This window comes from Lonchura striata, chromosome 2 (genome assembly GCF_050655825.1).
Source record: "Lonchura striata isolate lonStrDom1 chromosome 2, ASM5065582v1, whole genome shotgun sequence".
NCBI classification, from domain to species: Eukaryota; Metazoa; Chordata; class Aves; order Passeriformes; family Estrildidae; genus Lonchura; species Lonchura striata.
In genome coordinates this window covers 926,736-951,221 of record NC_140704.1, presented here as the reverse complement: position 1 = coordinate 951,221, position 24,486 = coordinate 926,736, and the positions used below count along the sequence as shown (strand labels likewise).

Genomic DNA, 24,486 nt, shown 5'->3' with positions numbered 1-24,486 from the left:
CAGTGGCATGTCCTTGCAAGAACTGGTGCTTTTTGGTGGGGTAAGAGCCTGTGTCAGACGTATTTAAATAGTCCTGGTGGATGGATCTGGGGTAGATCACACAGGTGTTGGGGTAAATACCTACCCCAGCCCTCCTGAGGTGGCTCTGGTGTGGTTCCAGTGTTGGGAAATGCTGCACATCTGCCTGTAGGGCCTGATTGAGAGGGCTGCAGCCACACAGAGAATATATTTATTATTTCTTTTATCAAGCAAATAGTGGCCTTGATGTTTGAGCAGGCTTCCTGTATTCCAGGTCTTCCCACTGCACAAGTCAGGCAAGCTCCCAAATCCAGGGACCGTGGGTTTGGCAGAGCAAAACCTGCCCCAGTGCCTCTCACAGATGTGCCAGAGGAGCATCCTGTAGGTCTCCCACAGCAGAAGAGTCCTGAGCCCAGAGCAGACCCCTGTTCCACAGTGGAGCTTGGCTGTGGTGCTGGAGCATCCCCTCGCTTTAGGGTTCCTCACAAAAAGGCCACCAATGTCCCCACGGAGCCTCTGGAGAGCTGCAGAGATGCCCCCCAGGAAAACTGGGATTTGGAAGGTGCCATGGTGAAGAAAAAGAAAAAGAAACCAAAGCAAAGGAGGAACCAGCTGCCAAGAGGGATGGAGTTCTGGGATGAGAACGGAACCTCCAGAGGTGCCAGGAGCTCTCCCTTTGGGGTGGAGTGGCAGAACCCAGGCACGTGTCCCAGAACACCCTCAGGAAGCAGAGCTCTGGATGTGCCACAGGATGTTAAAATAACAACTGGGGGTCATATCCTGGAGGAGCAAAACACCTTCCCAGTGCCAGCCCCAGGAGAGCAGGGCCCAAAATCCGGAGTGCTGGATGCCAGACCCAGGGAGGAGATGGAGACAGAGGGAAGGAGAGGTGACAGCTCCATGCTGGGATCCAAGGGCAAGAGCAAAGAGGTTCCCTCAGAGCACGTGGGCAACACTGAGCTGGAGGAATCTGCTGCAGCCAAGGGACCCACCAAGGCCACAGAGAGAGATTTCCCCAAGAAAAATGAGAAGAGGGAGGGCAAAGAGTCAAAAGGTGCTGAGCTGAAGGCCAATCTGAGCGAAGCAGAAGCTCCCTTACAGACCAGCCCTTTGGAATTGCCCCTTGTCCATAAAAACAAGGAGCCCCAAACCCCATCTCCAGGGCAGGAAGCACCCGGTGACTCCATCCATCAGCCTTCCCTGGAAACAGCAGCCAGGAAAAGCTGGGAAAAAAGCAAAGGGCTTGAAAGGGAATCCCTCAAACAGGCTGCAGCCATGGAGGAAAAGCTCCCTACAGAGCCAAAGGCAGCTGGAGAAAGTCAGAGAGGGTCAGAGGGAGGACTGAGGAGCCCAGCAGCTCCTGGAGCTTCTGTTCCACTTTCACCAAAAGCTGGGCAAGTTCCAGCTGGGCAGGGCAGAGGAGCCCAGGGTGCTCCCAAACATCCCAGCCCCGGCCTGGCAGAGGGCAGGGGGGTGGCAGCAGATCCCCCAGACCCAAACCAAGGGAAAGGAGTCCCTGCTTCTGAGCAGCAGGCTGGGAAAGACCCCAGTCTGACCCACGGGATGGACAGGCCTAAAAAAAAGCGCAGCGAAGGGAAAGGCAAAAGAATGAAAAGCTGCTGGGAGCAGGTGATGCTCTCGGAGGATGGAGGAAAATTCACTGAAGGAGGGAGGACAGATGAGGCTGGGAAGGAAACGGTTTGTCCTGAAAATGGCCAGGGTGTTCCTGGCAGAGGACACCCACCAGGCAGTGCTGCACAGGCCTGTCCTGCAGACAAGCCCAAAAAAAGAGGCAGCGATGGAAGGAGCAAAAAAGGAGAAAGGAGCTTTTTCCAGCAGCCTTGCCTTGAGAATAAGGTGGACTCAGGGAGTTTTCCTGAGGCAGCTGATAAGGTGAAAGAGGGCAGTGATGAGGGCAGAGAGCAGGGCTGTGTCCCTGCTGGGGTCTTGCAGGAAAATGCAGCTAAAATGCAAAGGCCAATTGAGCTGGCACCGGAGAAACAGAAAGAAAATGTTGGGAATGGTGAAACAGCTGATTTGGGAGCTTTAGACCAAGCTTTGCTGCTGGAGAAGAGCAGAGAGGGAGCCAAAACTCCTGCTCTGGCTGCCACCATCAGCCCCTCAGAGCAGGTGGGTTTGGCTGGGAAAGGCAGGGAGGCTGGAGGTGCTGGGCTCAGCTCAGATGTGCCGCTGCTGGCAGAGAAACCCAGGAAGAGGAGCAGTGATGGGAGAAGGAAACAGCCTGAGAAAAGCCCCTCTGGGCAGGCAGCTCTCCTGGGGGCTGGGGGGGAAGCCAGGCAGGAGCAGGTGGCTGGAGGCAGGAAGGAAACGAGCTTGGCTAAGGAGAAGGGCTCTGGTTTGCAAAGAGATGGGCTGCAGGAGGAGCTGGGCAAGCCCAAAAGCCAGGGTGGCACTGGGAGCTTCTCTGAGCAGCCAAATCTTTCAGGCCAGAAAACAGAGACTTCAGAGCCAGAAATAAAGAAAGGAAACTTGGAAAGTAAGGAAACTTGGCTTGGGAATAAAGGGAAGGAAGCAGGTAAATCCCAGCCTCTCCCAGAGCACAGGGCAGGGATGCAGAGTCCCACCAGGGAACCGGGCACGGACAAGCCCAAGGGGAAAAGCAGAGATGGGAAAGGCAAAAGGGCTGAGCACAGTCCTGAGCTGCAGCCAGGTGACATCTCTGCAGTGGGACATGTTCAACAAACCCAGTCTGAGAAGGGCAGAGAGAATTCCAGGAGTCCAGAGGTGCTGCTGGCTCACCTGCCTGATCCTGCCAAGGTACAGGCTCCTGCTTTGCCTCTGGAGCCAGGGAAGGCACACACAGGTGGTGAAGAGAAACACAAAAAGGGGGAGCCTGACCCACAGCAGCCTTTTCTGCTGGAGCATAAAGCAGGAGCAGGGATGTTCCCTCCTGCTGGCCTGGAGATCAGGGACAAACCTGAGGCAGGAGGTGTCAGTCCTTGCAGCAGGAATAAAAATCATTTTGCAGAGCATCCAGCAGTGTCGGATCCCAGCCTGGCCCCAGTCACTGAGAGATCTAAAAAGAGGGGCTATGATGGAAGCAGTAAAAAGGCTAAAAATGCCTCCAGGCAGCCTGTTCCTCTAGAGGCAGAACCAGACAGGAGTGAAGCACAGCCTGCTGTAGGATCTGGGCTGGAAGGTGGGGTGGAAGACACAGATCTCATAGATGAAAACAGAAACATTAAAAACTTTCCCACTGGCCCTCAAAAACTTGGGAATAATAAAGGAAGTGACTTCAAATCCATGTCTCAGAGCCCAGCAAGTGGCCCTGGTGATGGGGGTGATGCTCCCTGTGGCCTCCCAAAGCAAGGAGAGCAGGGTGCAGGGACTGGGGGCCTTCCTCCTCATTCTCCTCCTCCTCCTCCTCCTCTGGAAGCAGTGGCAGAGGAAAGCAGCAAAGAGCTTGGACCTGGCGCTAAGAAGGAGATGCAGACCCAAAAATCTCGTGAGCAGCCCAAAGAACCTGGAAAAGAGGTTTCCCAGAAAGATGGGAAGAGCAGAGAGGCTGGCTCCCAGGGTGGCCAGCCCGAGGACAAAAGTCACCTTTGTCCTGTGGCAAAGGTGAATGACAAAGAAATCAAACCCACCCATAAAAAGCACAACACTGCCAAGGCTCCCTCAGAGCTTCCTCACGAGGCAGCAGGTCCAAAACACAGAGCAGCCTCTGGAGCTGCTGAGGGGACAGGGGGACCAGAGGCCACCGTGTCCTGTGCAGAGGAGGGCACAGGGAGGTCCCCAGCCCCTGCAGGGACACCTGGCAGCACAGGGAGGTCCCCAGCCCCTGCAGGGACACCTGGCAGCACAGGGAGGTCCCCAGCCTCTGCAGCCGTGTCCCAGGCTGTGCCAGCAGCTGGGAAGGACAGGAAGGATGGAGAGGCTGAGCAGGGCAGGGACACCAGGAGTGAGCAGAGCTCACCCCAACACCAGGGCACTGAGCCTGAGGCTGCTGGGACAGCTGCCCAAACTACCCAAAAACAGCTCAAAGAGAACAAAAAAGGTTCCTGTCAGCCTGCAGAGGAGGGCCCTGCTCTCCTGAAGGATGATGCTCCTCGTGCTGGGGAGGTTCTGAAGGACACTCCGGTGTCAGAGGTGGATAAACCTCAAGCCAAAACCAAAGAAAAGGAGTCTCAGGATACAAATAAAGAAAGAGAAACTCACGAGACAACTAGAGAAAAGGAATCTCAAGACATAACCAAAGAGAGCGAATCTCAAGAAGTAACTAAAGAAAAGGAGTCTCAGGACACAGCTAAAGAAAAGCAATCTCTAGAAATAACTAAAGAAAAGGAATATCAGGACACAACTAAACAAAATGAATCTCAGGACACAGCTAAACAAAAGGAATCTCAAGAAGTAACTAAAGAAAAGGAATCTCAGGACACAGCTAAACAAAAGGAATCTCAAGAAATAACTAAAGGAAAAGAATCTCAAGACACAGCCAAAGGAAAGGAATCTCAAGAAATAACTAAAGAAAAGGAATCTCAAGCCTCAGCTAAAGAGACAGAAGAAGAACATGAACAGAAAGCAGTGAAGGAGGCAAGGAAAGAGAGAGTGAAGGCAGCAGAGCAGCTCAAGGGCTACATGAGACCCACCAAGGCCCGAGGGGTGCCAGCCCTGGTGCCAGCCCTGGTGGCCAGAGCCGTGCCCCGGCGGCCGGACAGAGGTGTGTGTGTGTGCCAGGGCCTGCCACGAGTGTGTGTGCCAGGGCCTGGCCTGGCATGAGCCCCAGCGGGCATCCCAGCGTGGCATGAGGGCTGCTGCCTGCTCCCAGGGCTGCTTGCCTGGCTCACAGTGCTCATTCCCAAAGTTGGGGGGCTGGCAGCTGGCTGCGAGCGCCAGGCTCTGCCCCGTTGGGGTTGAGGTGAGGGGTTTTGGGGTGCCAGGGGCCGTGAGCTGTGCTGTGAGGTGCCCCCTGTCCCTGCTCAGGGATGGAGGATGCCAGGGGCAGGGAATGTTCTGGGTCCCTGCTGTTTGCAGGGGCTGGCTTTATCCCACCTCACACCAACTGCATCCCTTTCTCCTCCTGCAGTTGGTTTGGCTTAAGCCTCCTCGAGCCTCTTCATCTACAAAACGTGTTTCCTTCTAGAATCAAAGCCTTTTCCAAAGCAGCTCTAACAAAACAATGGAAATTTTGGGACTTTATCCCTCTTAGGAGACTTTGGATGGGCTGGTCAGCATCCAGGGCTGGGCACCCTGGCTGTGGGCTCACAGGAAATGAGCTGGAATTCATCCCACAGAACTGAATCCAGTTCTTACAAATTTTGAAATATGGCTAGAGATGAAATTACAAATATTCTTGTCCTTGTGCTCATTCTAAAGCTTCCTCAGAAAGAGTTGGCATCTCTGTGAACCCTGCTCTGCCAAGATGGGCCGGGAAGTTTATCCCTGCCCTCGGGTGCTCTCCATTTTTGCCTTGTCATCAGGCATGGAAGTTTGTTGCTGTTCCTGTGGAGTTTCTTGCTGCCAGTTTGCATGATGCAGCCACTAACTCACCAGACCCCGAGCTCCAGAGTGCCTTAACATGCTGCTCAGGTTTTTGAGAGGTTTTGTAATTTTAATGAGCGTTGCATAACCTGAAGTAGTTAGTTCTATTTTAGTGGAAGTGGTGTTCTCTGCATGAACTTGTGCCTGCAGAAGTGATGCTCTTTGGTGCATGATGCAACAAAACAAAGGGAAAGCTGAAGGCAGCATCTTTTACACAACCAACATTTCTTCCAAACCTTTCCATTGTCTGCCAGGAGTTTTGGAACAAAAGCTCCTCCTGAGTATCTTGCACAGGTAACCGTGCACGGATTGCAGGAGTCCTGGCTCAGAGTAGCACTGCAGCCTGTGAGTAAATTGGCACAAACTTTGCACCTGGAAGTTGTCCTGATGTCAGTTTGCTCAGGGCTTTGATAACCTTCCACTGCTTTCCTCCTTTCAACACTTTGTAGAGTCAACTGTTGCTTGGTTGGGGTTTTTAGGAGGAGCTCAGAATGCCCAGCTCTGAATTCCCCCAGAGGGTGCTGGGCCCTGCCCAGGCTCCCCAGGGAATGGGCACATTCCCAAGGCTCCCAGAGCTCCAGGAGTGTTTGGTCAGCACTCTCAGGGGTGCCCAGGCTGGGATTTTGGGGTGTCTGTGCAGAGCAGCAGTTGGATCAGTGATCCTTGTGGGTCCCTCCCAGCTCAGGAGCTTCCATGGTTCCAGGGCTGAGCTTGTTTTGGATCTCTTGGTGCCGTGTTCCCAGAGCAGCTGAAGGGGCTTTGCCCTCCCAGCATCCCAGGATCATTAAGGTTGGAGTCCTGTGCCCAACGCCCACCTTATGCCCAGCCCAGGGCTCTGAGTGCCACCTCCAGATGTTCCTGGGACACCCCCAGGGATGGGCACTCACAGCCTGCCTGGGCAGCCCTGGCACAACTGCAGATACATGAGTGAGGCTCTGGTCTCCATTTCCATCCTGCTGGCCCTTCATGGAGCAGCTGTTGCACAGCTGGAAACACCCCCAGGGCCTGGCTGGTTCCCCCACTTGGCACAAGAGCTGTGGGAGTGCCTGGAGAGGGAACTCACACCTCAGGGGTGTGGGAACCCCGGCCTTGCTCTGGAGTCTCGTGTGCTGGAAAAGTCTCTCCTCCAGCCCGAGCTTCCAAAGAAAAACTCTGCAGGCTCGTTGTTGGGTCTCAAGGCAGTTTATTGTGAGTTACCTAAAAGATTTTCTCCTTGAGCTGCTGTGGTTTGCTCACAGCTCGGGCAGAGGCACACACACACCCTGACACCCTCTCTGTCTGTGTCTTCTTCTCCCTCCCCACCCAGGGCTGCTGTTCTCTTTTATATGATATATTACATATTACATGTTTATAGTTTTCCCCCAATACCTACTACCTATATTACAAAGTGCTTTTCTACTCTAAACCAATCTGTGAGTGCCAACATCACCAAGAACATGGAGGCAAGGAAGAAGAGGGAGGAAGAACAGGATCAGCCCACTTTCCTCCATCTTAGAACTCCTGACCCCCATGTACAAAGTAAAATCCCCCCTGTACAGGTGTTAAAACCCCCCTGTACAATACTAAAAAATTTCCCTCTGTTTTGTAACTACTTTTACTATCCCATCTAACCCTTTGTGACTGCTTGTTCCACCTCCAAAGTTGGTAACTCATCCCATGGCTCAAACCCAAAATCACAGCTGTTTGCAGCTGCCTGCCAGGGTCTCAAATGCTTCTGACCAAGGCCTGGAACCTCTAAAAATGTCTGAGGGACACTTTGAGTTCCAGCAAGTGGCACCCAGCTGAGCCCAGCAGTCAGGGAAGGGAGAGGGGCTGAGACCCCTGGTAGGTGACTGTGCTTGTCCAGTGGCAGAGATCAGGAATTGTTCAGGTTGGAGAAGCCCAGCCTTTAACCCCAGCACTGCCAGGGCCACCACTGAGCCACGTTCCCCAGTTTGTGACCATTTCCAGGGCTGGTGGTGGCAGTGCTTCCCTGGGCAGGGCTGCAGGGAGCCAGGGGGTCTCAGTGGAAGTCCAGGTGTCCCATGGGCTGTGTGTCCCCTCCACGTGCCTCTGTGCTCCTGCTGTGCAACAGTGGGATGCTCAGGGGGATTGTATCTTCAGCTGATGCCACACCTTGGCCAACACCTCACATCTGACTGTCAGGCAGGACTGGGAGGCTCCTACTCCACACCTGATATCCTCACAGGATCCTGGAATGGTCTGGGTTGGGAGGGACCTTGAGGAACACTCAGTGTCATGACAGGGACACCTCCCAGTGCCCCAGGCTGCTCCCAGCCCTGTCCAGCCTGGCCTTGGGCACTGCCAGGGATCTGCCAGCCACAGCTGCTCTGGCAATTCCATCCCAGCCAGGAATTCCTCATTCCCAATCTCCCATCCATCCCTGCCCCGTGGCAGTGGGAGCCATTCCCTGGGTCCTGTCCCTCCAGCCCTTGCCCAAGTCCCTTTCCATCTTTGCTTCTTTCCCCTGGTGGGCAGGCAGTGAAGGCATTTTGGAGGACCTGCTGCTGAAGTTCAGTGATGAAATCTCCTTCGCCAGGCTCCCTGTGTCCTACACTGTGTGTTCCAGGATAACAGGATGCTTCTCTAAAAACATCAGCTCCTGTCTGTGCTGCTAAAATAGGTGCCAGCGTTGTGGTACAGCTCCCTCGGGAGCCATGGCAACTGTGATGCTGCAGATCCTCTCTCCGAGGGAAGTTGGATCCATCTCCTGGAAATTAGGCCTTGCACACTTCTGTAATTTTATTTTTTTTTTCTATTTTTGACTGTGCAGCTTAAGGAGCATTGGCTATAAGGCTGATTGTGCAGTTCTTAAATTGAATCCCTTATCCCTCTTTTAGGTTTATTTCAGCTTCTCATTGTTGTCATTGCCATTGGAAAAACTGCCCCAGAGCCTCCTGGAAAATTATTTTATACCTTTTAATGTCAGGAGGCAGCTGAACTGATAACAGAAACACAACAGGAATTTATCAGCTTTCACAATGGGACCGAACCTTTGTCTTGCCTCTTGTGTGAATTAAAACTCAATTAGGGAATTAGAGATGACAATCAGGGTCCTAAATTTTGTACTTCCAAGGAAGTTCTGGGGAATGGTTAAGGGGGGAATGATGGAAAGTTTTCACTGGGCCAGGGTTGGGCTGTTGGACTGATCTGCTGCTGACATCCCCCTTCTCTCTGCTCCTCAAGCTTTATTTCAAAGGGAGACTTGCAGAAGATTTTTTTTTTTTCAATGTGTCCTTGAAGAATAGTTGATATATAAAAAAAAAAAAGAAATTAATTTGTTTCAATGTTTGGGGGCTGTATCCTCTTATGGATTTTGATTTGCATAAGCTGTTCAGCCCAGGGCCAGCTCCACAGCTGAGTGCTCATTGCACAACCACCCTGTGGTGCAGACAGTCTGCTCCTGAATTCCTGAATTCCCGAATTCCTGCCCCAGATGGGGGCTGGAGTGCTCATCTCGTGCCTGGAGCCCTCTTTCCCTGCCATCCATCCCCATCCCTGTGGCTGCCTCCTGTCCCCAGCCCGTGCCAGGCTGTCGTGCTGCCCATTGCCACAGTCACCCTGTGGGATGCTGGGCAGATTTCTCAACACTTGGTGTGCAAATCAAATCCATTTAAAAGCAAGAAATGCCCATCCCTGTCGAATGACAGGATTTGCTTTGCTTTTGCAGCCACAGTGAAGCTCTTGTTGTAAGTATTTTCTTTTCCTGCCTGGTCTCCATAATTTTAAGTGGGTTTAGCATTTGCCCAGTAACCTCTCAGTCATATCATGTTTGCAGTCCTCCTGTGGGACCCCAAACTGTAATTGGGTTTGTCTACAGGAACTCATCAGCTGATTAATGTTGTGTTAATCAGGGCAGGGGCTGAGGGATGTGTAAGTGCAGCCAGTCATCCTGAGATCATCAGCACTAATGCAGTTGTGGTGCAGGAGCTGGTAATAACAGAGCTGCTCTAATAATGCTTTTGAAAATGCTCAGTGTCATCGTATTGCAGGCTGTTCATTAATTACAGAGCTGTTAATTATCCCAGGGGGGTGTGTGAGGGAGCTGGGCCCCACACGGTGTCACCAGGCAGTTCTATCAGTGTCACACGGGTTGGAGAGGGGACCTTGGCCCTTGGTTTGGTTTCCATTTATGAATATTCAAGTTTGGTTCAGCTTGAACAGAAGGTTTTGTGGAGGTGTTGCTTGTGTTCCTGGCTAAAACCTGAGCTGAGCTGAGCTGAGCTGAGCTGAGCTGAGCTTACAGGATGTTTTTCCAGAGGTGCAGCTCTGCAGTGCTCAGTGCTCAGTGGCCTCTGATCCAACAGGATCACAGAATCCCTGAATGGTTTGGGTTGGAAGGAACCTCAAACCTCATCCAGTGCCGTGGCAAGGACACCTCCCACTGTCCCAGGCTGCTCCAAGCCCCATCCAGCCTGGCCCTGGGCACTGCCAGGGATCCAGGGACAGCCACAGCTGCTCTGGGCACCTCCCCACCCTCCCAGCCAGGAATTTCTGCCCAATATCCCATCTAAATCCCCCCTCCCTGTCCTGCCCCACCCCACAGCTCGGTGTTCTTTTGGGGTTGCCCAAAGCAGCTGATGCCATGCAGATGCCCCTGCTGTTCCCCAGCTGGTTCCTCACCCTGCTGCACCAGCTCTGCTTCCTCTCCAGCTGGATGCAGCCGTGCCCAGCTCTCCCCTGGAGCTGCTCCTTGGCCAGCCTTCCTGAGGTTGATCTCTTTATTTTATATTCCTGCTCATCCTTGACTCTCAGATTTTCAAGAAAAGCTGGGAGTGAAATAAATCCACTTCTGGCTGCAGTGTCTGCCAGGCTGAGGCTGCTGACCACATTTCCTTAGTGATGCTGTGCAACTTTCTGGGAAATTTGAATTCCCAACCTCTTTCCCTGGCTGATGTTGCCAGTCTGTGGCTTGTGCATCATTTGGTGAACTTTGTGTTGAATCTACTCGGTTTCCACTATGAAATACCCCCACAGTAAGCAAATATTGAGTTGGAAACACTCTTGAGTGTGTTTGATTTCTGGTTTTGGCTGATCTCTGATTTCTGATGTAAATTCTGAGGATTTGATGTGTAAACGACCCGTCCTATAAAACATGAGGCTGTGTTCAAGGTTTGTACAGCTCCACACCTTTGCAATGTTAAGCTTCTAGTGCAAGGTTCTGGTGGTCAGAATCCTGAATATTCCAGTTTTATCCTTCAGCCTGGTTTCTTGCAGCCTGTGGGAAGAAGTGAAGCGTGAGCTGAGCAGGATGTCAGGCTGGTTCCACAACCCATGTGTGTGTGTGAGCACACAGGGCAGGGGTGTGTAAACCCCAGGTTCCTGGGCACACAGAGCGTGTCCTCGTGGCTCTGCTGCCTCTGATTGCTGTTCTTGGTAATAACTCTTAATTAGAGACCACACCAACCATGCTGGCAGGGAGGAGCTCATCATCCTGGAAAGTGATGTTGCCTTAGAAACCAGTGCAAGAGGCTGCACAGAAATGATCGTGTTAGATTAAAGCAAAAAAAAAAAAAAAAAAAAAAACAAAAAACCCAGAGCATTAGCAGGGATAAGTAATAGCTTTGGGAGTGAAGCAAAAATAGAAGCACTAGGCTGATTCATCTGCTGAGGCTGGGAGGCTGCAGATTGGGTGCCAGAGCTGACGTGGGATGCAGTGATCTCCGCCTGCTCCGGGGCCTGGCACAGCCCAGCTCCACCTGGAGCAGCCCAGGGAGGGCTCAGGCATCCTTTGGGATGGCTGCCCTGGCAGAGGGATCAGTGGAAGCATCCCAGTAGCTCTGGGTGGCTGCAGAGCTTGCTGCTGGGTCTGACACTGTGCTCAGCATCCCGGGCAGGCTGGTCCTGTCAGCTCCCCCTGCAAGCAAGGACAGGGTTTAATGAGGATTAAAGGGTGTGAGCAGGCAAAAGAGAGCTTACCTCCCTGTGTACAGGTAAACAGAGCCTTCCTCCTCCTGAAGAGGCAAAACAGAGCCTTCCTCCTCGAGCCCAGGCTCTCTCACCTCTGGGAGGGAGTGGGGACCAAGCTCCACGTGCATCTTGTAATGGTGTCACTGCTCCTGCCTGACATGAAAGGTGGTGGGGAGCCCAGAGGAGAGGGAAACATCAGATTTGGTACTTGAGGAGTATGAAATGTTCCTCCTCGTTGGACTGAGGGTAAAAGCAGTGGTGGGGTTTCTTTGAGGGTATCTGACTCTCCCTTCCAACGCAGCTCTGCTCCAGTGAGACCATCCCTTACTTGAGTCACCTTCAAAATCTTCCCAATTCTGTATTCTGAACATCCTTCCACCCTTTCTGGCTCATCTTCACTGACCAGTTTGCCTTTTAATTCTTCAGGGATTTTAAGGTTTATGGGAATCTGAAGGAACAAGAGGGAGCAAAGCTCTGGTGGGAGGGCTGCTGGTCACATCGAGTGGCCATTCCTGGCCTTGCCCAACCACCGTGGCACAGCTTCAGAGGCAGAATATTCATAAATGGAAATCAGAAGAAGAGGACTGGGTAGAAGATAGAGGCCAGGGCCCTGGAGCTGGGCAGGGCTCTGGGAGCAGCATGCTGTGGGCAGGAGGAAGCTGTTGGGAAGCTCTCAGCATGTGAACTCTGCATTACCTCCATTCATGTCTTGGGAGATTAAATACTGGCTGACTTTGGAGATTTTTCATAGCTAAGCATTCTCCCGCTTCTGAGCATCCCAGGTATTGACTGTGGTTCATTTCCTGCATTAGAAAATATTATTTAATAAGTGAGCAGAGAAAATATTATTTAATAGGGCAGCAGTGGGGGCTGTGCACGGACATGGAGTCAGGCTTTTCTTCCCTGTGATGCAAATCCCTTCCACGATGCCAGGCTCTGAAGTACCAGCCCTGAAACCAGAGAGGGTTTTCTCCTCCTCTGTTAGAAATAGTAGATATTTGCTTTAAAAAGAAAAAAAAAAATCAAATAAAAAGCTCCTAGGTGGTTTCAGAGAGCTTTACAGGGCTGCCCTCACTCCTGGTGAAGTGCTTTAAGGGATATCTGGTGGATTGAGATTTCCTGTAAAAAAAAATCTTGGTTTGGATTGAATGAGAAATGGAGGAATAACAGTAATTACACAGGATTAGAGGAACTCGGGGCCTGCCAGATTGGGGAGCACAGTCAGTACTTTCAGAGTGAACAAATGCTTGCAAACATGAGTCCTACATCAGGGAGGAGGAGAGCACGAGCCGTGAGCTGAGAGCCCGTTTCCCACAGCAAGACACCTCGGAATATTTTAAAGCAGAGAAAAATTGTTGAGGCTCTTTGAGAAGTGAAGGTTGTGGGTGGAACTATTCTGGTTAATTAAAGGCTGTCAGGAAAGATTCATATAACTTACAGTTCCTTAGTCATTGTTTTTAAATATAGCAGTGCCTTAAATCCCAAGCTTAAATACAAGCAGATAAATGTGTGGATTGTAGCATTTCTCACAGCAGGTTCAATTCAGGGGGCGTAGTGGAACTTGCAGGCTCTGGGTATAAAAATACATTTCTTTCAGTTCAACTCGAGCAGGGGAGGCCTTTTCCACGAGCTCTAAGGACATTTTCTCCGGAGTGGAGTGTGGCAGTATCTGGGATGCTTCATGTGCTGTGACCCTGGTTCAGAGAGCAAAACCTGCCTCAGTCAAGGATTAAGCTGCACCAGACACTTAAGAATGAAAGCTGAATCTGCAGTTTGGTGCTAATGCAGCCTCTGAGCAAGCTGCAGCCCAGTTCAAGCAGGGGAATGGTGGCCAAATGACTCCCAGCTGCAGGAGCTGGAGAGGTGGCTGAGGAGGGCACATCAGGGCTGTTGAGGCTGGGTTGGGATGGGTCAACACAAAGTGTGCAGTGCTGGTGTGGACGAAGGGTGACAGAAAAAAAATCCACCTGCAACCAGGACAACAAGCAGTGAAGTTTGTATTTTTGACAACTGGGGCACATGTCTGGCTTGTCTGGCAGATTTTGTGGACCCAAAGAGGCAGGCGTTTCAGAACACAGATACGTGGCGTCTTTAAACCAGCTAAAAATATTGTAAGATGTGTTCATGTTTAAAAAAATATAATTAAAACGAATCTTGCTGTATTTGAGACTCTGGGACCTTTCCAGACACATCCCATCCCATCCTTTTCAGCTTTGTCCTCTTGCTTACGGGAGCGATCCAGTTTGCGAATTGTGAAATCCTCATTACAGCAGGACTTGTGATCGCTGTTGACTCCGGAAGAATATATTAAAATTCACAGAAAACAAAGCCCTGCTGCTGAAAGAGCTCATTCTGCCCCGTGCTGTCGGGGCTGGGCTGGGGGGGGGCCGTGCTTCGGTTTTGTTCGCGGGGGAATCGCTGACCTTGGAATGGCTCATCAGCGGGAATTGATACCGATAAAAGCATCGATCGAGAGCTCGGCAGAGCAAAAGGAGGAGCCCAAATTCCCCCAGACGTGTGCGGGGACCCCCCCAAAAGCCGCTGACAGAAAAACCTTCCCCTGAGCCGATAAACGCAGAGCATCCTCAGCCCGGGGCCGGGCGCTCGCCTTCCCCGAGCGAATTCCTGAGGATTCTCCACGAAAGGATGCAACCTGCCGCTTCCTTGGGAACTAGTGGCTGCCTGCAGTAAGTGAAGGCGGCGGCGCAGGGGGTGGGGAGCACGGGGCTGGTCACGAACACCGGGGGCACGCCGCGGCGTCACGGCAGCGAGCCCGGCGCTGCAGCGGAGCCGCCGCGATGTCCCTCTCCGACCAGCAGCCCGACTACAGCCCGCTGGGCAAGGGCAAGAGCCCCGAGAGCTTCCCGGCCGCCTTCCACCGCATGGAGCCCCCGAAGGACTTCGGCAGAACCGAGTTCGAGTGGCAGAGGACCGAGGGGAAGCTGAACGAGATCGGCTTGAACGTGAACGCCGGGGGACCGATTAAGGACGGGCTCGTTAAGAACGCCGGTTTCACGGATGAGGACAAGCTCTGCTTCTTCGAGGGAAAGCTAGACAAAGAGCTAAAAATAGCTCAGAAGGACAAAAGAGAAATTGAGGTGCCGGGCAAGAAATACCAGGCGGCTGCAGGTCACCTTGAGAGCTGGTCCTTGATTTCGGAAACCTTTCCTCCTGCAGAAGGCAACTTCGGGAACCCTAAAGCCACCGATTTCCGCGTGGGACAGGCGGCAGCCGAGAAAGCCGGTCCCGGGCTGGGTAGAAATGAAGCCATCACCGACCAGGAGAAAGCCGTGGGTAAGGCTGGGGTGGAGACCAAGTGCCAGCCGGAGCCAAAGCTGCCCCATCTATCCGTGCCGGAGAGCGATCCCGGCAAATACATGAAGGAGCAGGAAATCAGCGTGTGGAACCCCAATTTCCAGCCCATCCTGCCGAGCGACTCGGGCTCTAAAGAAGCGGCCGTGAAGAAAGACGGAGCCCCCGGCTATGGTGTCCTGGGGCTGGTTAAGGACAGCCGCGGGCAGAGCGGGCTCTCTTCCCCCGCTCCCGCAGCCAGAGGGGTCCCTCCGACCACCACCGTGGAGCTGGCCCAGGACGAGTCCAAGAGCAGCGAGCTGAGCGAGAGCCCCGAGCTGGAGGAGGAGATGGACGAGCAGCTGGGCTCGGAGGGCAGTTCGCTGGCCGGGGCTGCCCACCAGAGGAAGGCGATGAGGCGTGCGATGTCAGAGTGCTCTCACTTGTCGGTGCCCCTAACCCTTAACCTGGCCGATAAATACCCTGAGCCGGTGCTTAGAGAAGACGTCGCCACCGGGCTGCTCTCTCCTCATAGCAGCCTGACCCAGAGCCGCAGCCCCACGGCCGGCAAGCCGAGCTCGCCCATGAAGAGGTCGCTGACGGTGGCCGAGGAGCGGGCGGCCGCCCCGCCGAGCCCCGGCCCCGGCGCGCAGCCCCCGGCCCCGGCGCGGGAGGAGCCGGCCGCCGAGAAGCGACAGGAGCGGGACGGCGGCAGCTCGCTCAAGAAAGAGCCGGGCAGCCCGAGCGTGGTCCGCAGCAAGCTGGAGCAGATCCCCGAGCTCGGCAGCCAGGACAAAGAGCGGCAGGAGGCGGCGGGCGAGAGGCACCGGAGGGACGGCGGCGATGGAGCGCCGGGGCTCGATGCTTCCAAAGGCAAAGGCGCCGAGCTGGAGCCCGGCAAAACGGCTCCTCCGGAGAGGAAGGAAATCGAGGTCAGCAGCGTGCAGAGCTCTCCGTCTCCCAAGCAAGGAGATTTCCCAAGTGATGGTATGTTCCTGGTTTTTACCTCTCCGGGCAGGAGCTGGGAAGTGCCCGGTGACTTTAGAGCGGAGGGTGCGCCTGGGAGCCCGGCACCGGCCGCGCTCGGCAGGCAGAACAAAGGATCTGTCCAGACAGAAACGGAGGGGAAAACAGGGAAATTCGTTGCCTGGCTGGTTGCACAGCGTCCGGTGCAGCAGCAGCAGCTGTCAATGGCTTGTTGGGGATCCTAAAAGGGAGAGCTGGATTTTCAGATCGTGGCATCCCCACCGGTCTCCCCTGGGTACCCTCCTGCCACACCTCCCCCAGAGAGGAACCCCAGATCACGAGTTGCGTTTTGAGAGCAGGGTGATAGCAAAGTTAAAACCTTTCGGCCCCTGCCAGAAAAATCTGCAGATTGTGCCTTTCCCGTAAGCTTCGGGCACTGTGTTTGAGGGGAGCACAAGAGTGATGGGTGCAATGATTAATGGAGTTAAGCTCTTGCCGGTGGTGAAATTCAAAGTGGAATTTCCCTGTCACTTTCTGGAAGCTCTTTCCCAAACCCCCCGTTTGAATGGAGCCGTTCCCATTCCAAGGGTCAATAGCAGCTTGTTGTGTTCTGTGGGGTTTGTTGTTTCAATGGTGCTGTGGTGTATGAGGTCACTCTTCCCGGATTTAAAATCTGTGAGAAGAGTAGTTAATCTTTGTTCTCCCGCCTGGAACAACATCTCCGTGTCCCCCTTGCCAGCCCCAGCCGGCAATAAACCTGCTTTTCCCCCAGATTTTGGATGCGACGAGGGTGTTTGTGCTTTGTGTGTCGCCCGCATTAAGGAGAGGAGAGAAAATGTGTCAGGGGATAAAGACAAAAGATTCACAAAAGGATTTTTGCATCCTTTTGTAGCCAGCTGGTTTGTCAGCCCCTCGAGGGCTGATGCAAAATGGAAACGGTCACGTTGAGAGGAAGGGGAGGGTAAAACCCAAGTGTGCAGGGGAGTGAGCCCCAAAAGTCCCGGGGTGAGCTGAGCTCTCGGAGCGGGGCAGGGCAGTCCCCGAGGGGCTGTGTGAGCACAGCCACGGGTTTCTTTGGCTTTGTGGTGTGTGAGTGACACCCCATGGTCACTCCGGCAGCTCTGGTGCCCGCGCCGGGCTCCGGTCATCGCCCCGCAGCCAGCGGTCACTCACCACCGCTGTGCCCAGTTAGAGTCCTGCCTTCTCGAATTATTTCTCGAGATGCTTCAGTTCCCAATCTCATAGCTGGGGAGCATCTGGGTAGTACAAACTGCCCTCGGTGATGTGCCAATGTCTCTCACCTTTTCTGAACCACAGGACCTCAGGATGGGCTGGGTTGGAGGGACCTCAAAGCCCATCCAGTGCCACCCCTGCCATGGGCAGGGACACCTTCTCCTATCTCAGGTTGCTCCGAGCCCTGTCCAGCCTGGCCTTGGACACTTCCAAGGATGGAGTTCTGAGGATGGGATTCTTCCCTTCCCATCCTCTCGGCGTTGCCTGGTTCCTCACAGTTGGCTCGAGGGACGGATTTTAACGAGCTCAGGTGGTGGCCATGGTGGTGGCAGCACCTCAGGAGTGCAGCCCTGGCTTCTGGAGCCTGAACAGAGCTGTCGGCTCCTGGCAGGCAGGTGGGAGCCACTGGCTGCCCTGTGCTGGTCCCAGGGAGGTCCTGGCTAGAGCCAAGGTGGGATGGGACACTTGGGGATGTTCCCTTGGGCTCAGGTCAGACCCGCGTGTTCTGCGGTCACCTGGGCTTGATTTTGTACCTAAACATGAGAGGGTCATCAGTCTTGGGAACTGAAACTGTGGCAGGAGTAAAAAGATGTTGGCAGGAAATGTGGAGCAGAAAAAAAACCCAAAAATGATGTATTTGTGCACACCTTTCCTATCACAGAGTTCTTGGGATGAAGGGGCTTGCCATCACCTTTCATGTCGCAGATTTTTGGGGGTTTGCTGACATCTTTCATGTCTCAGGTTTTTTGGGGTTTGATGACGCCTTTCATGTCCCAGTTTTAGGGGTTTGCTGATAATTTTCATGCCCCAGTTTTTTTGGGGTGATGGTGTTTGCTGACACTTTCCACGTCCCAGTTTTTTTGGGGTGGTGGGATTTGCCGACGCCTGCCCTGACACCAAGGTTTAACTACAAGACAAATCATCAACTAAATTCATATTTTGGGCAACTGGGAGCCCCAGTTTGGCTTGGCTGGTGGCATCTGTGCAGCTCAAGGGGCAGCTGTTTGAAAGCACAGCTCGGTGGGATCTTTAAATCAGACACAACATTTAAAACCTCCTCTGAAGTGGATTGATATGTTTTCCCCAGAGGGGCTGAGCATCACTGATGGAAAGGTCACTGAGACGGGAGTGCTCCGAGTGTTCTGGTTGGGTTGTGTTTTGCAGATGGCTTATTCAGATTGCCAAGGGTTTTTTAGCATTTGGTTTAAAATTTTGCTCTTGCAATCTTTATTATGAAAGCTTGTTTGTTGTCCTTGCAATCACAGGTCTGGGTGAGCTGATACAGAGGATCACTGAGCTGGCAGAGCTCTCACAGGCATCAATACCATAGAATTTGAAAACTTATTTTCTACTCTTTGTAGCTTTTACTCTTCTAATCTCTGGCTTTATCCTCTCCTGGAAGCAAACAAAGCAGTAAATGCAACAAAATGTTTTCTGTATGTGCAGTTTGGAGGATTTTCAGAACGCAGGAGAAACCAGACAGAAATTCCTTAGATGTTCTTGAAAAGCTTTCCAACTTTCTGTGCTGAGGATTTTTCCCTCTCCCCTGTTAATCAGCAGAGAGGTGGTTGTAGTTAAAATAACTCTCCTGGAAGGCAGTGCTGGCTGGAAGGTGGAGCTGCTGCTAAATCCCTCCTGTGCATTTCATTCCCTCTCAGTTCCTGCCCTGAGCTCCTGATCATCCTCCCTGCCCCATCCCAGCACTCACCTTGCAGGTCTCCATCCCCTCGCCAGGCAAAGTGCTCAATGGATCCATTTCTTCTGACACAAAGAGGTTTTCCCTGCTTTTTGTTAACCCCTCTCTTTTTCTGCCTGCTCTGTCTGTTCACCCTCATCTCTGCGCTCACACTTGGGGGTAACAAATTCTGTCACTTGCACCTTTTATCATCCCAAAAATACTTTAAAGAATTGTGCAGCCCGATCCAAATCATTTGTATGGTATCTCCACTTAAAGCAGACTTCCTTGGTTCTGCCCACCGAGGGTTGGGGGATTTTTTGCTAAATATCTGCTCCTCTTGTGTTCTTTTCATAGCAAGAATTAGTAGAATTGTACATAAAACTTTTCTTCCTTGCAGACAGGTGGGTGTTGGTGTGGTCACAGAATCCCAGGGTGGTTTGATTGGAAGGGACCTTCTTAAAGCCCATCTGGTGATGGCACATTTAGTTTAATTTGAGTTTAATTTCCTTATAAAAACTGCCCCAAAGGCGCTCCCAGTTCAACCCCTCGCGTGCCCACTGTGGGCATTTCCAGCCAGGAGATGCTGCCTGCAGATTAGTCCTGATCAGAGCTGAGCCCCAGGACCTGCCCAGCTCCCTCAGGAATCAAATCTCCCTGGACAAGTGGCTGTTCCCAGCACGAAGGACAGGTTTGACACTCGAGCGTTGTGTGATTTATTGGCATTTATTTGTACCCAGTGTCACCTCCAGCAGTGGCCCTGCCAGAAGTGATGTCCTCCAGCACTGCCTTCACCTGCTGCCTTCTCTCACTCCCTTGGCATCTCCCTGAGCTGTTTTCTGCTCTGAAACACCAGGAGTTGCAGGTTGGGTCTGTCACACCCAGCACCAGCTCAGGAAACCATCCTGGGTTTCCAGCTCAGGTTTCTTTATACTCCATAAAGTCCAGCCTAGCTTCCAGTATCTCCTGAAGGATTTTCTCCCAGCAGAACGCTGTGGTTTAGATGAATACAGAATCCAAGACTCCCAGCGACAGTGAGGGTGTGAGAGCCCTGACCTCAGGTTTGCACTGATTGAAGTTCGTGCTGGGATTGGGAATGTCAGCCCAGCTGCCTGTAAAAAACCAGCACTGCAGTGGTGAGGTCTAGCAGGTTCCTGAGCACAGGAAATGGTGTTTGTAATAGGGGAGAAAAAACAAAAGTGACTGCAGCTGCTCTGTGCCTGGTTGGGATGGGGGGATACTGAGGAACCTCCCTGGAATTCGTTGGATCATTAGTGACACCTTTGTGCTTGAGTGTTCCCAATACAGGATTGTCTTTATTTTACATTCTGAACAGTGTGGAACAGCAGTTTTATGCCTTCAGACACTGAAAAGCTGAAGAGGAGCTTTGGGCAAAGGCCTGGAGGGACAGGACACAGGGAATGGTCCCCACTGCCAGGGGACAGGGCTGGGTGGGATATTGGGAAGGAATTCCTGGCTGGGAAGGCAAGGAGGGGCTGGGATGGAATTCCCAGAGCAGCTGTGGGTGTCCCTGGGTCCCTGGCAGTGCCCAAGGCCAGGCTGGACAGGGCTTGGAGCAGCCTGGGACAGTGGAAGGTGTCCCTGCCATGGTTGGGTGGCACTGAAGCTTTAAGGTCCCCCCCAACCCAACCCAGTCTGGGAATCTCTGAATTCCATGTAAATCCCCTGAAAATCCCCTTGTCCCCTGGCCCGAGCACTGCCCAAGCTCAGTTGGGCACCCAGAGATTCTCTGAGGTTTCACCAACATTCAGAGCAGCTTCAGGGCCAGCCTGAGACTGGAATTTGGGCCCTGTTTCTTGCCTGCTCCTCACTGCATGTCCTGCCCAAGGCAGCTCCTGTTCAGGAGGGGTTTTGCTGGTGGGTCACTGTGATGGGAGCTGTTACCCAGAACAGCTTCATAATTGCAGTTCATGCCCTGTTGGATGAACTTCAGGTTGTTCTGATGTAGGATTTCCCTTGCTGGGGTAAAAATAAGAGTCTTAACAATCCTGGAGCTTTATGTTTACAAATGCAGGCAAAGAGGAATCGGACTTATTCTCAGTTCTTGATAACGAGGGAAGATGTACATGTTGTCTGAGTTGGATTTGTTGCCAAATACAATGCTGAGCCCTCTGCATTTGGGTCAAGCAGGAGATGATTGGGTCAAGCGAGGATTCTGCCTTTTCTGGGGAGGAGGAAGCAGCTCAGGGTTGTATTCCTGCCCAAACGAAGATTTGTTGTATTTGTAAATACTTTTCTGTAAGAGCTTTAGACAAAAAGGCTTCATTTGAGGGTGGTTTCTGGCATGCAGCTGCTCCTTTGGGGTGCTGGTGGATGAGGAGGGAGCTGATGGGTGAGGAAGGAGCTGGTGCCTCTCTGTGGTTCCACACGAGCAGGTTTTGTCCCAGTGCTTGTTTACATTCAAAAGGGAGAGTAAAGACAAGGATGGTCATTGCCTTATTGCTTAATCTATTTCTCTTAATGGATTTTCAGCTGATGACTCTAATCCCGATGAGAATTATGGAGCTGTTTCATTGAATGATGTTTTAGTCGAGCTTAGCCTGCTGAATATCCCTGCCTGGGGATCTGGGGATGATGCCTGGCCTGGTTCACGTTGGGCTGCAGCTGCAGGCAGGGCAGGTGACACAGGGACCTGCCACACAGAGCCAGGGGGACAGGCAGGAGGGACAGCACCTGGGGGATACAGCCTCAAACATCCACGGAAACCTCGTTTATTGGAGGGAGAAAGGAGCCACAGAAAAACGTGGAATGTCCTGAGGCAGGAGGGACCCACAGGGATCATTGAGCCAACCCTGCACAGACACCCCAAAATCCCAGCCTGGGCATCCCTGGGAGTGCTGTCCAAACTCTCCTGGAGTTCTGGTGGGTTTGGAGCTGTGCCCATTCCCTGGGGAGCCTGGGCAGTGCCCAGCACCCTCTGGATGGGACACGAGGTGCCACAGTCCCAAAAAGCAGGATGGGGTTACAGATCCAGCCTTGGCCCACCGTGGGGCCAGAGAACAGGAACACTTCTGGCCTTTTGAGAGGAGCCCAAGATAAGTTCTGCCAGGGTCCTCCTCTTGGCATGGACGATGGATTTTTGGGAATTCTTGCTCTTTCCTAAGCTGCTGGTTGGTGTTGAGCTGCACACAGGCATTGCTCCTGGGCTCTGTGATTTATAAAACAGTGCAGTAACACGGTTCAACTTCAAAAAGATCCTCCTGGGTACGTCCCTGTAAGTGCTGTTGCCTCATTTTACTTCTTCAGGGAGTACAAACAGCAAAGCTTTTCAGTTTCTTGCCTGTTTGGGTTTTTTTTTCACACAGAGTTGCAGCTTTTGGGAGAGCTGTTACCCAAGACTGAAGGTTTGTGTTTGCTCCCTCCTGGCTCCAGCTCAGCATCACTTCACACGAGCTGGGACTCCCTGCACTGGATTTGCAGGGTGGAGGTGGCATAAAGATGCTCCTGTGTGGCTTTCCTCCAGCACGGGGAGTTGTGGGAGTCCAGAAAGAGAGAGAGCAAAAGGAAAAACTCAGTTTGTAAATCCTAATGGGTGAAAGAGGGAAAGGTCAGGTGAAGATAAATGGAAAAAAAATCCTGGTTGTGAGGGTGGGGAGGTGCCCAGAGCAGCTGGGGCTGCCCCTGGATCCCTGGCAGTGCCCAAGGCCAGGCTGGGCAGGGTTTGGAGCAGCCTGGGGCAGTGGGCAGGATGCAGGGGGTTGATGATTTTTAGGGCCTGTCCATCCCAAACCATTGTGGGATTCCATGATTGCGTGTGCCTGCTTTGAGTGCAGTGTCTCAGTGCACAGCTGCTCCTGCAGGGGCTCTGCAGTGGGAGCTGGGATAGATAAATCACAGGAGGAGTCACTCAGGCAGTGCCAAAGGAGACCCCTGAGAGGAACATGGGGAGGAGGCTCTGGCTGCTGTCTGAAAAGTCATCAATGACAGGCAAGTTGTGAAGCAGAGGAGACAGTTCTGCTTTTCCAGGATAGGAATATGGGTCAGCCAACGAAAAATAACAGCAGCAGCTGAAAGCAAACCATGCTGGGTGACTTGTGAGAGATTTCAACAAAGCTGTAAAACGGCTCCTGCCAGGAATTTGGGAACTGTGAGATTTTTGCGCTTTTTTGTTGGTTTTTTTTACCAGAAGGGTGATCAGAGAAGCCCCCAGCTGTGGAATGTCCATTGCTGGAGATGCTCAGAAGGAGAGTGAGCACACCCTGAGCAGTCAGGTGTAGCTGGAGTGGGGAATTGGGGTAAATGAGCTCCCCATATCCCCTCCCAGCTGCCTTGTCCTGGTGCTCCAGTGGGCCGTGGCTGCCTGTGCTGAGGAGCAGCTGGACAGGCAGATGCTTTCCAGGCTGGAATTCACAGGATGGGCAGAGATGTTTTTTCCAGGAGTGGGTGGGATGGGTTTTTTTTTTTTTCCCCTCCTTCTGGTTAAGAATTCTATTCATAGTTACCCATAATGAGGATTTGGCTTCAGGAATCCCTCGGAGGAGTTGTGGGCACGGTGGGCACCCCCTCTGTGCAGCTGGCACAGGAGTCACTTAGGCAGGGCTGGGCTGGTTTAACCCCAGCCCAAAGCCTTGTGCAGGCAGAGGGGGCTGTTCCAGGCCCACCCAGGTGTGTCCCTCCCATGGATGGAGACTTTGGAGTCCTCTGGGCTCCTCCAGCCCGTGACTGCTCAGTGTCCCCGTGTCACCTGAGGGGTGTCCAGCTGCTGAGGCCACGGGGATCCAGAAGGGTTTGGGTTAGAAGGGACCTTAAAGCCCCTCCAGTGCCACCCCTGCCGTGGGCAGGGACACCTCAGGGACACCTCCCACTGTCCCAGGCTGCTCCAAGTGTCCAGGCTGGCCTTGGGCACTGCCAGGGACCCAGGGACAGCCACAGCTGCTCTGGGCACCCTGTGCCAGGGCTGCCCACCCTCCCAGGGAACAATTCCTAATTCCCAATCTCCCATCCATCCCTGCCCTCAGGCAATGGGAATGAGATGGGAACCATTCCCAGTTCCTCCCCAGGAAGGCTCTCCTTCCTTGGAGGGACTCAGAAGCAGTGTGGATGTGTCCCCTGGGGCCATGGGCAGTGCTGGGGGCAGTGCTGGGGGCACTGGGGCTCCCTGGTCTGAGAGGCTTTTCCAGCCCCAGCAGTGCCTTGGCTGACTGGCAGGATGTGCTCAGAGCTCCTCGGGATGTTCTGCTGAGCTGCTGGCCAGGAACCCTCGGAGAGACACTCGGTGTCCAAACTGGCAAGATTTGGGGAAATAAGGGGCAGGCTGCTCCGTGATGAGCCTTGGGGGCACCTTTGGCCTTCCCAGCTGATGAAGGAGCTGATCCTCTCTCTGGTTTTTGGGGAAGAAGGCTCTCAGAGCCATTGCCTCGCCCACTGGGCTGTGTTCTGCCAGGCTTTATCTCCTCCAGAGGTTCCTCAGCTGCAGGGAGGAGCCACCAGGAGAGGGGCAGCGAGTAGAGGAGGGGGAGCTGGAGGATAAAACACGTTCAGAGTCTCCTCAGGCCCCAGAGTTCCCATTCCAGGTGGCTGCCACCACCCCAGGCGGGCTGAGGGTCCCTGCAGGGCTGTCCCCGCTCCGTGTGTGTCACTTGGCTCTGGTGAGATCCCTCACTGGTGGGCTTTGGTGGCTCACTCTGCTGCATCAGGGCAAGCCTGAGAGTTACACTTCCCATTTTGCAGATCTGTAGGGAGGCTGTTATTTGCTTTTAGCACAAGGAGTTCCATCTTGCTTTCCTGGGTGTCGTTTTGGCACAGATCATCTCATTATTACTATTTATTCTGAAAAATCACCACTGCTGATTTATTCTGAGTCTTGTTCCCTCCGAGTCCAGTTCTGTCCAAACCCCACGTGGTGTTGTTCACTGGGACCTTCATCCAAC

The 24,486-nt window shown here is 53.1% G+C and overlaps 1 protein-coding gene across 18 annotated transcripts in view; it reads left to right on the top strand.

Annotated features, from left to right (window-relative positions):
* The window catches only part of MAP4 (microtubule associated protein 4), a 152,935-nt gene that overhangs the window by 97,834 nt on the left and 30,615 nt on the right, over positions 1–24,486 (top strand). For 10 of the 18 annotated variants that reach the window (XM_085572844.1, XM_085572843.1, XM_085572840.1 and 7 more), the window contains one exon: positions 293–4,699. The exons of the other annotated variants lie outside the window; for them this stretch is intronic. In XM_085572844.1, the coding sequence (XP_085428970.1) occupies positions 293–4,699 (4,407 nt within the window). The remainder of the gene's footprint in view (positions 1–292; positions 4,700–24,486) is intronic. 18 annotated transcript variants of the gene reach the window in all.